Source organism: Gopherus flavomarginatus, chromosome 4, assembly GCF_025201925.1.
Source record: "Gopherus flavomarginatus isolate rGopFla2 chromosome 4, rGopFla2.mat.asm, whole genome shotgun sequence".
Classification (NCBI taxonomy): Eukaryota; Metazoa; Chordata; order Testudines; family Testudinidae; genus Gopherus; species Gopherus flavomarginatus.
The window spans coordinates 140,075,041-140,090,068 of record NC_066620.1 but is presented as its reverse complement, the minus strand read 5'-3'; the positions used below and the strand labels follow the sequence as shown (position 1 = coordinate 140,090,068).

General features: G+C 37.9%; 1 protein-coding gene across 4 annotated transcripts in view; it reads right to left on the bottom strand.

The window, feature by feature from the left end:
* The window catches only part of ASCC3 (activating signal cointegrator 1 complex subunit 3), a 579,719-nt gene that overhangs the window by 455,171 nt on the left and 109,520 nt on the right, over window positions 1–15,028 (bottom strand). For all 4 annotated transcript variants that reach the window (XM_050949220.1, XM_050949219.1, XM_050949221.1 and 1 more), the window contains 3 exons: window positions 12,480–12,687; window positions 11,724–11,865; window positions 10,960–11,085 (listed from right to left, as the gene is read on the bottom strand). In XM_050949220.1, the coding sequence (XP_050805177.1) occupies window positions 10,960–11,085; window positions 11,724–11,865; window positions 12,480–12,687 (476 nt within the window). The remainder of the gene's footprint in view (window positions 1–10,959; window positions 11,086–11,723; window positions 11,866–12,479; window positions 12,688–15,028) is intronic.

The following is a 15,028-nucleotide window of genomic DNA, read 5'->3' as shown; positions in this document are numbered from 1 at the left end:
TCATGATCAAAGCACTGACAGAGTCTTTTTTACATATATCACGGCAGACCCAGGATTTTAATAATTACTTTAGCAGCTGGCACAAAAGTTATAGTTTTCATGAATAATTATAGTTCATGAAAATAGTAAGTAAAATAGGCCAAAGGTAGTAAGATTATCAAAATTGTCCTCAGACAATTAAAAAAAAAAAAAACTTGACGGGAAAATCCAGAAATCTCCAGCATACTTCTAGTCTCTACGAGAGAAAATTCTTTCTGTCCCCTAAAAATTAAAGAGCAATAAGCCTATTCAAATTATAAATTGGCAGCTGGTGCCTTCTGTAATATTGCTGACTGTATGAATTCAGCAATCATGATCCAGTAATACACATTCCCATCTCTCCCCACTTTGAAGTATAGATAGTTTAATGACCTGAATTTTTCATTCACAGGTTGTATAGAACAGTAACAGATCTATTTGGTATGATATTTGTAGAGGCATTTAATGAAAATTTTGTAGCTAATGCAGAAAACACTAATAATTTTACTCTAAAAGTCCTGTTCTGAGATAAAATATATCACTTCATATCTACAGTATGTGCTTGCATACAAAACCTCATCAGTACAGACTCTTATCCTGTATGCAAAAATCCAAATGCACAAAATTGAACTAGATAATATTTGCATAGGATTTTATCTTTCAGGAAAAAAAAAGTTTTAAATATGGCATTAGTATTAAAAATGAGGAATAAAAACAAAATACCCTTCCGATCACATATATTACAAAGAAATTGAAGTAAACAGAAATAGCCTGGTTATATGAAAGTAGTAGTTGATAATACAAACAAGCAACTACTCAACCCTAAAGTTAGTGGTTACAACTAATGGGATAACCACAGAGGTTGGATTAGCAGATATGTCTACTAAAATGAACATGACTGCAAAAGTACATAAAAAAATGTAATGTTTCAGCTACATGGCCTAAGTGTGTCTATTCACACAACTATATTGTGGTTTTAAATCAAAAAGATAAATTACAATATTGCATGAGGATACATCAGTGAAAAGAAAGTCTATTAAATCTACATTTCATAAAACATAGGTGCAAAAAACATTCTATATAAATCGCAATTTTAATATTCCCAACAGTGGACATCAATAAACATGAAAAATACATATGCATAAATGTATTCTATTTTCAGAAAGAAAAAATATTAGAATGTTGTTGCTATCACACATTTTTCAAAGTTCAGAAATTAGAAGGATGCATTGTAGGTCAAAAACACAAATGCTAGAAAACACAGAGTTAGGGTTCTCACTTCATTTTAAATTTTGCTGTCCTACCCTGATTGTCCTCCAGTTATTGGTAGAATGCCACTACCAGCCACTTCAAAGGAATTTTAATATTGCTTATTGAGTTGTAGAAGAATGTATGGTTATGTAAAGTCTAAACTCGTCAGGAAACAGCCATATGCTTTAGAGTTTATACAATTTCTAGTACATGGTAGGCGCTACCAGAAACATGAAATAAATAATATTTATTAACTATAATGTACTCAGGTTATATCATCATACAGTATAATACCATACTATGTGAAGTACAGGAAGAAACCACATCCCATATTGCAAAGCGGGGGATTAACTGTGACCTACATGGTCAAGATCTATGCAGGAAAAATTCCTAACTAACTTGCATATGGAGTCTCCAAAAAGTATCAGCAAGATAGATCTGGACATCCAGCCCATAGTGATGTGGTAAGGGATAGCGTGTGTTTGTATGGAAAAAAAGGGGGAGCAATATGGTATGAACAACAAACTTCTCGCACTGGAACAGTGGAGGGTTTGAACACCAACCTCTAATTAGTGGGTAGCTCTATAATTTGCATGCCACTATGTAGGTATGTGCCTGGAATAGCAGAGGTTCTGTTACTTATGAAATTTAGGCTATGATCCTGCAAACCTGTAAGTACATGTGTAGGACTACACAAGTAATTACTGAAGTTATGCATGTGTGTGTTTAGTTGGAAGTAATCATAGGGAGCAGAATGTACTTTTGAGTTGGAAACCACACAGAGTATTTCCACATTTTTTGACGTTTTGGTTTTTTGAGCTTCAATTTTCAAGTTTCCTAACTTTCAAAGCTATTTCCATTCTGAATTTCTTGACTTTCAAATTGTTTTTGTTACAACTACAATATTCCAGTAATGCTCTTCTAACTCTGATATCCATTTATCCACTTAACTCTGTTAACTTTTGTTTGTTTTGTAATTAGCATTGCACCGGTGTAATAAACCAGTGGTCCATCTAGCCCAGTATCCTATCTTCGAACAGGCTGGTATCAGATGCTTCCAAGCGAGTGAACAGACATTATCCAGTGATAAATCACCTGTCCTCCAGTCCCAGTTTCTGGCAAAACCATGTTTAAGGACGGCCGAAGCATAGGGTTGTGTTCCTCACCATCCTAGGTAATTGCCATTGATGGACCTGTCCTTCATGGTTGGCACATAAGAGTGAATTGCAATTACTGGTACAAGAGTCTAAGCTGCTGGTAATGCATCTCAAGTCCAACATATTTTTCCAATTTTAGACTATTAATTTGATACTTGGTAAACTTTATTTTAAAAGTTTATACTATATTTTTTACTGAATAGATGATGGTAAGACCGCCAAAAATAAAAATAATTCAAAAACTAATCAATGCAGCCGAACTGTCAAATATTAGTTGAAAAAGTACAAATGAAATACACCACCATATCAACAGTGGAATAAATAGCTAGACATTCTTAAGGATAAAGTGAGAAGTATAATTTATACATTAATGCCTCTACCTTCACTCACCCTTGCTTACTTGGTAAAATTATAAAAGCAATAGAGCTTTACAGCAAGAAAAGAGGTGTATTGATTTTGTAATAATTCCTAAGCATTATGCAACAAAAAAAAATCTATTTTTTATTTGGACCAGTAAGTACTCTAAGTAAAAGGAAATGGAAATAGCATGAAACAAAGAAATAAATCCTATCCTGAGCTTCCACTTTAGGTGAAACACTAGAGCCATTTATCAGCAATAGTGATTTGTTAGACAGAACCACTTCTTCTCCTTACATAATTTTCATTAACTTAAAGATACATTTGTTGAAGAGTTGCCAAAAAGGGGGGGAGGGGGAAGCAACACTTTTACTGTAAGTACACAACTATATTTAAGCAATGTTCAGTCTGTATAGCAAGCAAACAAAAGTAATGAGACTCATTTTAACCTGTCCTGTTAGAACAGTGTTCCACAGTTAGCTAATATGCCATATATGGTAAGTTAGCAGTGTTGCTGTAGCTGTATTGGTCCCAGGATACTAGAGAGACAACGGCGGTGACACAATATCTTTCACTGGAGCAAATACTGTTACTGAAAGAGAAAAAAAAAAAATCTTCTCTTTCACCAACAGAAGTTGGTCTTAAAAGATACTACCTGACCTACCTTGTCTTTAATATATGGAAAGTAACATTATGGTCTAACCTCAGACTAATGAATGCAGTTTACAATGAGACAAGTTAGGGAGGCTATTGGCAGCCAGTAAAGGATGGAGTTTGTGCTTCTTGGGCTTTCTCCCTTAGTATCGCCCCAACCAGGCCACAGGTTACGTGACACTGTGGAAAATCCAAAAGGAAGAGAAAACAGAGGGAGCAGGGAGAGTAATGTAAGCAATGTGCCCGAATAAAGAGAGGAGGGTCTGTCCTCAACCCAAACAGGCTGTACACTGCCAACACAAAATTGGAAGAACGTAGTAAGGATCTAAGAATGTCTGTGGGAGCAAAGAAAAGCCACAATTCAGTGACAAGCAGGTAGGATGGAGAAAAGTAATCTCCATTAAGAGACAGCTGAAAAACTGGGCTCAAAGCCAAAACCAGAGCAGATGCACCAATGAAGCTGAGATTCCAGGGCAACAGAAAGGGAAGAAGGGGCCAACACAACCGGAGCCGCGAGATGAAAAAAGTACCAGCTGCTTTAAGTGTCCAGACCCAACAGGAATAAAAATGATTTTAGGAACAAGTAATTTTTTCAATAAAAATTGACTTAATATTTCCTGTGCTCCCTGCTAGAAGCTTTATCTTTTCATAAATCAGCAGAGCCAAAATGGATAGGCTACTTCAAGCAGTTTCCTATTGGGGGTGGGGGTACAGCCCCTAGAGTCCAGGTATAATGTCGACAGGACCCTCGGCTCCAGTGCCTACTGCTGGCAATCTCCTATGGCTCAGCCCTCCAGTCAAGTCACAAAGTTCAAACCCCTTCTGAGGTATCATGAGCCAGTGTAAATGAATCTGCATAATTTTCCTGTTTCCTTGGGCTACTGAAGTCTTCTCTTTGTAAAACCTTGTCTCAGGGCTTCCCTGGCAGGAGCCTGTGCTCCCATTATACCTGTCTGTTACTTTAATTCTGGGCTTCTCTCAGCCAGAGAGACCTGTCTCCTCTGCAGTCTCTCCCACAACTTAGCACCTCCAGTCTACATATTATGGCTTAGATCTGCCAGAAGCCAATTAGCTACTCACCTCCAGATGCAGAGCATTCACTAGCCTTGCAGATGATGGGGTTAAACCTGTTCACAAAGCTGCATCAAGGATAGTCAGTAAGAATGAGTATCACATAAAGTGTGTACACCATGGGAGATGGCCTTCCTGTGTGACCTTAGTCACCCAATGTCTTTCTGCCTCAATTCCTTACCTGTAAAATGGGAATGATAGCAGTTCCCTACCTCACAGAGGTGTTGTTAAGATAAATACATTGAAGATTGTAAGGTGTTCAGATAACAGAATAATAGGGGGCCTAACAGACAGATGAGGCAGGTGATATATTGACATCTGGTTACATTTCATATCAGAAGAATGCATATGAAACAGTAACGTAACTACACTGCAGAACCTGAGCAACCCCCAAAATATGAAAGGGAGCAGTGTAAATTTCAATGCAATAAAGTTGATCCTCCCGCCATGTGGCCTTGAATCAGAGAGGAGCCAGCCAGAAAATTCAATCTGTAGAGCAGAAGCAGCCAGAGCAAGGACCTTCAATCATTCAGAGAACTTTCTACAATTTTGACTGGACTTTCTCTGCTCTGTTCTGATTGGCCGTTTTCTCCAACCCTCTTCCTCCCTTTTCCTCATCCCAGTTTCACTGCACCCCTTCCCCTTTTTCCTTTTGTTTTGTTTATCCTCTAGTCTAAATCAATTATCAAATAAAACAGTGGAACTAACATAATGTTTGCTGCCAGCACACTGTTCATTCTGCTGTGTCTGTCATCCATTTAGACTGTAAACTCTTTGGGGCCCTAACCAAAAATCCTATCAAACAGATTTCTTCTGAAGCATGCCACCCAGGTCACCAAATTCAGGCAATTCCAGACTAGCACATTCCAGAGTCCCAGAGAACTCACAGAGAACACTCTGCCTCCCTGCCAGCCACCCATTAGTTTACAACAAGGAGATCCAGCTCCCCATCAGCTGTAGTAGTGCAGCTTAGTGAGTGTGGTGATGCCTCTGGCAGGCCAGTCCCAGCCCATTTAGACTTTACAGGTTATCCCCAACATCTTAAACTCCAGCTAGCAATCCACCTTGTCTGGTTGCAGCAGTGCTGATCATCAAGTTCCACCTCCTCTGTCGCTACCATTGTAGGAAGTAGTCGCTTACAGAAGATTATAACTGAAGCTCAGTAGTAGATTCAACAGGAAATTTCACACATCAGCACATAAATTTCAGTCCTTTCACACCAGGCAAACACACCAAATCAATGACTCAAAGCCTCAGAGATCATGGAACTTGGGACAAATGAAAGTTTGCTCATTGACTGGATTGGAATTGGTGTTTCCCAGCCAAATACAGATAACATTCTGGGTTTAGAAACATCCAGCCAAAAGCTGGTAGATTGCTGGTAATTAAGTCAGGAAAGCTTTATTTCCACAGACCTAGGGCCCTAGCTAGTATATTAAAAAAATAGTTAGAGACAGACACATGGTCCCAGAGGGAATCATCCCAGTAATGTAGGAAAAAGCTCTAACTTCCCCTCCCTTATCCAAAAACAGAGATTTTGTCAGGACCTTTGCTGCCTGGCCATGCAATTGCCAAAGCTCAATTCTCTTACATGCTGGATTTCATGGAAAATTGAGAAATATAAAGGCTGTAAAAACCATACTTAACTGAATGATCTCTTTGGGATTTGGGCAGTAACATTTCTAGTATTTACAATATGATAGACTGTCTATGCCTGTGTATTTTTCTAGCCAACTTCTTTCTTTCTTGTCCCTTTAACCAGAGAGAATCTCCCTTAAAACTATAGCTAATTCAGAGGTTAAAAAATAATACAGTAAATCTGAATATTTTGAATGGTTGCTAGGAGGATATGGAAAAAAGAAAACATTTTTTTCTACAGAAAGGTGTTTGAGTTTGGTTTTGTTATTTAAAATTTGATTTTTATTTATTTAAGGAAAAACTGATTTCCAACATAAAAAATCTCCATTTGTCACAGTATTAATATACAAAATCCAGGACTTTCTATTTTCAAGCACATATGCATGAACACCATTCATTTATTTATTAGCGAGAGAGAGACTGACTGATCCTGCACAACTAAGATAAATGGAGTTTTGCTATTCGCTTCAATAGGAGCAGGTATGTCACCATAATGAGTGAAAAGCACACGGACACTTAAAGATAGAAAGTCTTGGGGTTTTTTGTTTGTTTGTTTGTTCTTTTTGGGGGGAGGCGGGTTCCCTCCAATGTACACCATAGAAAGACTGTATAGTTATCTTCTATGGGGTAAGAGGAGAAGAGTATTAATCTAGTGCTCTTACTCAGAACATTTCAGAAATATCTTAAGATAATCACACGCACGCATACACACACCACTACCTCTTTTAAAGAGAAGCCTGCTAAAATTAGAATCTAGCCAAATTCTTTTGTAATCTTGGCTGATAATACTTACTGCCATATTTATCAAGTGTCTGACAGCATAAATGGAGAGAAAACTGAGCTACTGCAGCCATAAAATGTGACATTTTTAATATCAGTATTCAGCATAAAACTTCTTCCAGTGAAAAATTTTATCCAAAGCACAAAGCTAAATCCTTTCTGCAAATCTGTAATCCTCCAATAGAAGTTCTAAAATTCAGAGAGAAGTTCATAATATTTCAGATAAATTAGCTCAACCAAAATTAACTAATGAAAACTGTTTCCAGATTTCAAAACATATAATACATTCAAAATAAATGAGCCCTGAAATTATTCAATTATGCAAATATTTCAGAGCATTTAATTTTTCCTTTAATTGGTGCGTATCTTCGGGGAATTTGTATTTTCAAGTATACATTAAAATTCTACCTTATATATAAAAAAGGAACTAATTTAAGTTTCCATGTACATGCTTTCTCATTTATTCCAAAATATATCAAACAAAGCTTTTTAACTACAATAAGTTTTATAATAAGTTTTAAAAAAAATCCTCGTGTCCAATTTCAAAAGCAATCAAGTAATTTGTGAATAGTCATCCCCTTTTATCAAACTTCCATAGCATTGCTTGCCAGCTTTTAGCAGATTTTCCATGACCCTTGATCTACCGATAGTTAAATAGCACCTCACTCTATGAGAAGCCCCACTCTACTGAGTAAGGATGTGAGTATTTGCCCCTTTATACCATTTCAGACATACACTTTTAGTCCTAGAATAAGACTGGTTAAAGAATCTTTTCTCCAGCTAAAGTGCTTTAGCCTCAAAAATACCACTAAAGAATTCATCTTGTCTAGGTTATCATCCATTATTGTAATACCTAACAGACTTACTAGGACAGGGATCTAGCCACTGTACACATACATAAAGCAATTACAATCTTACAGTCTAAAAAAGATATAAATGAGAGAGGATTGAGTGAGAGGAGGGAGGATGGATTTAACAATAACAGGAATTTTTAGCAGAGATAGCTGCATGCACAAATCATAAACATAGTAAACTGATCGTTCACAACCTCTCCAGCCATCATCAGATGGCAGTGTTCTGTATGCACTGTGGCAGATTTAAATGCGACACATTTGATTAATTTGATTTAAAATATACTTTAAGATACACTTGCCTATTCCATGATGTATTTACAAAACATTAGAAGTACAACCTATGACAATAAAAAACAGGAAAAGCCAAAAGGCCACAATATCCCACTTTTCCAATATACACTTTGACGTGTTTGTCCACTGAGAAGAGTGATGTACTAGATCTTTTTTCTTTCTTTTTTTTTTTTGGAGGGGGGGGTGCGGGGGAGTGTAGGATTCCCACATCTGTTACACTGGAGTGTGCCCTGAAACAATTTCTTTCCTTGCCAAGAGACAAATCAGACTCTTTCTAAATTCGCACTCAAGATCATTTTCTCTCCTTTTCCCTCAGGTTTATGAGATTTATCAGCACTAGGATTCAGAGAAGCAGATATATTTGGTTTACTTAAGTGTTTCTCCTTGTTACCTTTCTTTTAACAGCCAGAAATTACCCACGACTCCAAGATATTTTTCTTGAATGGTGACAGCTAATTTAGAATCCATCATTTTTTATGTATAGTTGGGAATTACGTTTTACAATGTGCATTACTTTGCACTTATCAACACTGAATTTCATCTGCCATTTTGTTGCCCAGTAACAAAGTTTTGAGAGATCTCTTGGTGATTCTTCACAATCCGCTTTGGACTTAACTATCTTGAGTAGTTTTGTATCATCTGCAAATTTTGCCACCTCACTGTTTATCCCTTTTTCCAGATCATTTATGAACATGTTGAACAGCACTGGTCCCAGTACAGACCCCTTGGGAACACCACTATTTATCTCGCTCCATTCTGAAAATTGACCATTTAATTCCTATCCTTTTGTTTCCTGTCTCTTAACTTATTTCTGATCCACCAGTGGATCTTCCCTCTTACTGCATTACTGCTTACATTGCTTAGGAGCCTTTGGTGAGGGATCTTGTCAAAAGCTTTCTGAAAGTCCACGTACATTATAGCCACTGGATCACTCTCATCCACATACTTGTTGACTCCCTCAAAGAATTTTAATAGATTGGTGAGGCATGATTTTCTTTTACAAAAGCCATGTTGACTCTTCCCCAATAAATCACGTTCATCTCTGTGTCTGATAATTCTGTTCTTTACAATAGTTTCAACCAATTTGCCTGGTACTTAAGTTAGGCTTACTGGCCTGTAACTGCCATGATCACCTCTGAGGCCTTTTTAAAAGTTGGGGACACATTAGCTATCCTCCAGTCAGATACAGAAGCTGATTTAAGTGACGAGTTACACAACACACTCAGTAGTTCTGCAATTTCATATCTGAGTTCCTTCAGAACTCTCAAATGAATACCATCTGGTCCTGGTGACCTATTACTGTTTTATTTATAAATTTGTTCCAAAACCTCCTCTATCAGTATCTCACTCTGGGACAGTTCCTCAGGTTTGTCACCTAAAAAGAATGTTTCAAGTGTGCAAATCTCTCTCTCAGCTTCTACAGTGAGGACTGATGCAAAGAATTCATTTAGCTTCTCTGCAATGGCCTTATCTTCCTTGAGTGCTCATTCAGCACTTCAATCATCCAGTGGCCCCACTGATTGTTTGGCAGGCTTCCTGCTTCTGATGTACTTAAAAAAAAAAATTGTGATTAGTTTTTGAGTCTTTATCCAGTTTCTCTTCAAATTCTTTTTTGGCTTACCTAATTATACTTTTACATTTGACTTTCTAGAGTTTATGATCCTTTCTATTTTCCTCAATAGGATTTACGGATGCCTTTTTGCCTCTAACCACTTGTTTTACTTTGTTGTTTAGCCATGGTGGCATTTTTTGGTCCTCTTATTATGTTTAACATAATTTACCATGCCCTCAGCTAGCAGCGGGCATAATGCTGCATGCTCCATTAGCTCAATTTTGTTATCCTTTTTACAACTATAGCACTTTATTTCCGAAGGATATATATAATATGCCACTTCAGTAACTTTTCTAATTGTATTTCCAATAGTGCACATACTCTACCAATTGATATGGAAAGGTAATTTTTTTGGCATCCTATTAACAAAGATCTTTTTAGTTATATTTTCATTTGTGAAATGTCACGTTCGTTCTGAGTAATTACAGTATTACACCTCTACCTTGATACAACACTGTCCTCGGGAGCCAAAAAATCTTACCGCGTTATAGGTGAAACCGTGTTATATCGAACTTGCTTTGATTCACCGGAGTGCACAGCCCCTACCCCCAGAGCACTCCTTTACCACATTATATCCAAATTCATGTTATATCGGGTGGCGTTACACTGAGGTAGAGGTGTATGTATAAACTTCACAGAACTGTTACATGTGGCACCTCCCCCCCATACCCCTTATGTGGGGTATTGGGGGAGGGGGGAAGGACGAGACATGAATGAAAGATAAGCAGTAAATCTAGATCCCATAGTAACTGAATAAACCATAGTTATTTTGAATTTTGAAGGTATTGTCACTGAGATTCCAGAGCAGTCTTCCACTGTTTATGAGTAACATCTCACAACACCCTTGTGACTCAATTTTTTTTATTTTTTTTTTTTGAACTAATATGCATCCTGATGCAAAGAGAAGCTAAGTGATTGTCCCACAGTCACACAGGACCGTGAGCATACATTTCAATAGGACTTTAACCCACTCAGGAGCATTGTTAATGTTATCATTGACAGTACAAGCGACAGCCACATTTTAATTGACTCAGTAAGCAACTATATTGTACTACTGACTCAGCAGTTTTGCTTTGTTTTTTAGCATGGAATGATAGCTCTAAATTACTGACTGAGCCCTGTGCTTTCACCACAGAGTAGTACTTCCCTGCAATATTAACATTTAAATACAACCTACTAAATAAAACTTTAAAAGGATCACAGATCATTGCAAAATTCAGTAGCAATGTATCTTCAAACAAGTAATTATAAAAAAATAAGAAAGTGTTTTACTCACCTCATCTAAGTCTTTGATATAAACTATTTTTTCCTCAATGCCAATAGGCATTGGTTCACTATGAGGGATCTTTACTTCTTCATACATTTTGTTGTTTTCTCTCTGGATCGCCTCCGGTAGAAGCATCTGTAACAATTGAGAAAAAAAAAAAAAGTTACTGGAAGAAAGAAAAAAAAATGGCATTAAAATATGCTAGACATAATTGAGTGACCAATGATCTATCTCATCGTCACATATACAAATTTAACAACTAATGTGACTGAACTTAAAGTTAAATTAATCCCTATATGTTTATTAATTGTACAAGTGGCAACAGAATCAAAAAATGGAGGGGAGGGGAAAGACAGGCATTTTACTATCCAGAGGTTGGTTCATAAAACCAAGAGGAATTAGACAATACTTGTTTCCTATTAAAAATGATAGGTCAAATTAAATTTAAGGAGAAAGTTATTAAAATCCTGGATTTTCAGGAAGTATAAATTTCGTTAGAATCAATTCAACAGCTTTTGAAAAACAACCGAGGAAGAAAAAATATATATTTAATGACTTAAGTCTCCATGGAAGTGAAAACCATCCCATTAGAAGAAAGATTATTGCCTAAGTAAAAATAAAATATTTGAAAATACTCAACCATCTGCAGAAGCAAAATTCGGTACAGTGCTTCAATTAGTGTAAAACCTCTGAGGGAACAAAAGAAACTCAGCTGCATATTATTTACTAGGATAGATGCATTGTTCAGAAAAGGTCAGATACCAAAGGTGTACCTTTGCACCTCCAATGAATGCTGATGTTCTCATAGCTTCAGCCTGGGAATCATAAACATGTGGGAAATGAATTTTTTCAAAGTCCATCTCTCTCTGCCTGCCTAGGACCGGCACACTTCGAGCATTCAGAAGGGATTGTTCTCTGCAAGGAGAAAAATAACTTAAGTAATTCTGCCAATCACAGGCCTACCTTGCCAAAAAAACAAACACAGTATGTTAATATCATAGTAACAGAACGTTCTTATTGATGTTTTTGTTCTTCTCACTCCCAGGTACATACTGTGTATCAGAATTTATGGTTCTCCATATTTAAATTTCCAGCTGCTGTTTTTCTCAACACCAAATGCAATGCCTTATTTGCCTGCATTCCCTCCCCCAGCTCCACTTTTACATGACAGCATGGAAAACAATACCCATTAATTGGGGGGGGAGAGGGAGTTTTGATACATTTGGCATAGACTTCATAAATCTTAAGCTAGTGGCGTGTGCATAGCACTCGGGAAGGTGGCTTACCTCCCTACTCTACATCTCTAACCCATGTGGATGAGACCAAGAAGATTCTAATTAAGCAGATGACTGCTTTCTTATCCCAGAAAATTAGGTTTTCATACAAAAAAATTCTAGACTTGTAATAAAACGTGACTTGAAGTCAGAATCATCTAATCACCAAAGGTGAACTAAAAGAAAATAAATGATAATGATACATTAAAGCTGCAATTACAGCACAAGCATTTTTCAACTTTTGGCATTTAATACCTTTGCATCCGCAGCTCCTTGGGATCAAAGCATATTAATCCTTCTCCAAAACTTTCTCCATCTTCACCAGCTCGTTTTTCTCGTCTGGCAATTCGTTTTTCTTCCCGACGATATTGTTTCATTAACAGCTTTTCTTGTTCAGACTGAATTGTGACTTGACAACCATAATTGGGTTTAGTGTTGTCACCTGCAAGCTTTTTACACCGTTCTGCAACATGGAAACAGATATGGCTCTCTGTGAACATTAGAGACTGACTTATGTTTCTAAATGATTTTAAAAGATTTTTTTTATTTTTTCAAAATATAACACAAATTGTGACAGCTTACTAATGCCTAAAACTGTTTAGCATATTTAGATTGCAAATGTGCTAGATTCTTTCAAAACACATGGGAAGACACAGCCCATGCCCCAGAGAGAAAACAATTTAAACGTTATCATTAGGAAAACATTATGCTTCACTTCAAACCTTCAACTACAGAATTCTTCATTCAACAGCAGTTGGGGCTGAAGGTGAATGGGTGTACAGGGTTGGAAATTAGTCCCTAGTTACTCTAAGACATATACCCATGCCATCGCAGGAATCAAGAGCCACAAAATTGCTACTAACTCCTCCCCCACAACACAGTGTCAGAGGTGGGCAGAATGGGATGGAAACTGGTTGGCGCCTTTTTCTGACCCTCCCCAAGGTACAGCCAATGTACCTGCACTAGATAATGGATGCTCTACTATGTTACAGACCCAACATAATGTATTACATCCCTAATCAGTCTGCGTCTGCGAACACAGGGGTTGGGTAATTCTGGCTCTGCAGAAGATTATTCAGCTTCAAAAACTAAACCCAGGAGTTAAATTCTGATCGCTGGGCTAAAAGTTTTGCAGCACATACCTTCCACCTACGCTGACATCAAAAAGACCAAGCCCCTACTTCTCTCAATATCTATATCGGACAAAGTCTGAATGTTATGATTCATTAAAGAAAAACTGCCAAGATGCACGCACACATATTAATCACCTCTCAATCTCTTACCGTTGTAATCCTCATCGTTCCTGTATCTATTGCCATCCCTCACTGTATTAATTCAGACTGAACTCCTCAGGGCAGAGACCTGTTACTTGACTTATGTATAAAGCACCATGCACATGTTGGTAGTGTGCAAATAAATTATATCAGACATTCTACTCTAAAACATGCTCAAATACACCCCTTACAACACATTAGAAAGAAGGCAGCTAGCTGTGTATAGTCATGAAGGGAAGGATCCTTAAAGTATTCTTACATAGTTCACATACATACACTAAGGAAAATGGTGATTCTTCCAACATAGCTATTAGGTTTTATAGATCAGCGGTAGGTAGAAAACTAGTGATGTTCGTAGCAGAGATGTCTGGGACTTATTTTATGATATAAACAAGCCAGAGTTTTCAAATCCAGGTGCCTACAGTTAGGCTTCTGAATACATATTTAGGCATGTGGGCCATGATTTTCAAAGTGAGAGCCTACAATTCAGGTTCCTAAGTCTACATTTAAGCACCTAAATAAATGGCCTGATTTCAAAGACTGTAGAATAGATAAATTAATAGCTCTCTTCGAAGAGAATGGAGGCTGTTAAGTGGTCATCACTTTTGAAAAATCAACCTACCTATTTAAACGTCTAAATATGGCCTTGGTTTCTTAACTGTAGGCTCTCACTTTTGAAAATATTGGCCCTGCTGTAAATGAAAGCTGCCAAAACACTTGCAGCTTACATTGACTTCAATAAGATTTACAACTGCTCACCACTTCTGAAAAACATTCAGACCACTTTATTTAGATACATAAATATCAGTTTAAGGGAAGATGGTTACCTTTTCCATAACTGGTGTTCTTCGAGATGTGTTGCTTATGTCTATTCCACAATAGGTATGTGTGCTTGCCATGTGCATTGGTGCCAGAAGTTTTTCCCCTAGCAGCACCCGTGGGAGGAGAGTGCCCCTGCGACCCCTGGAGTGGTGCCTCCATGGCACGTTATAAGGGGAGCTGCACACTCCCCCCGCCTCAGTTCCTTCTTGCCAGACAACTCCAGCAAGGGCAAGGAGGGTGGAATATGGAATAGACATGAACACATCTCAAAGAACATCAGTTATGGAAAAGGTAACTGTCTTTTCATCTTACAGTGATTGCTCATGTGTATTCCAGAATAGGTGATTCTAAGCTAATCTGCTGGAGGTGGGTAGGAGTGCACACGTTCCAACGGAGGAGGACAGCCCTGCCGAACCTTTCATCATCCCTGGTCTGGGGGACGATCGCATAGTTCAAGGTGAACGTGTGAACCGAAGACCACATGGCAACCCTACAAATGTCCTGAATGGGGACGTGGGTCATGAAGGCAGCCGATGAGGCCTGCACCTAATTCGAGTGTGCCCTCACAATGGGTGGCGGGGGGACACCCACCAGCTCGTAACAGGAACAGATGCACAAAGTGATCCAATTGGAAAGCCATTGAGTGGAAATCAGCTGGCCCCTCACGTGCTCAGCCAAGGCAAACAAACAGTTGTAAGGACTTTCTGA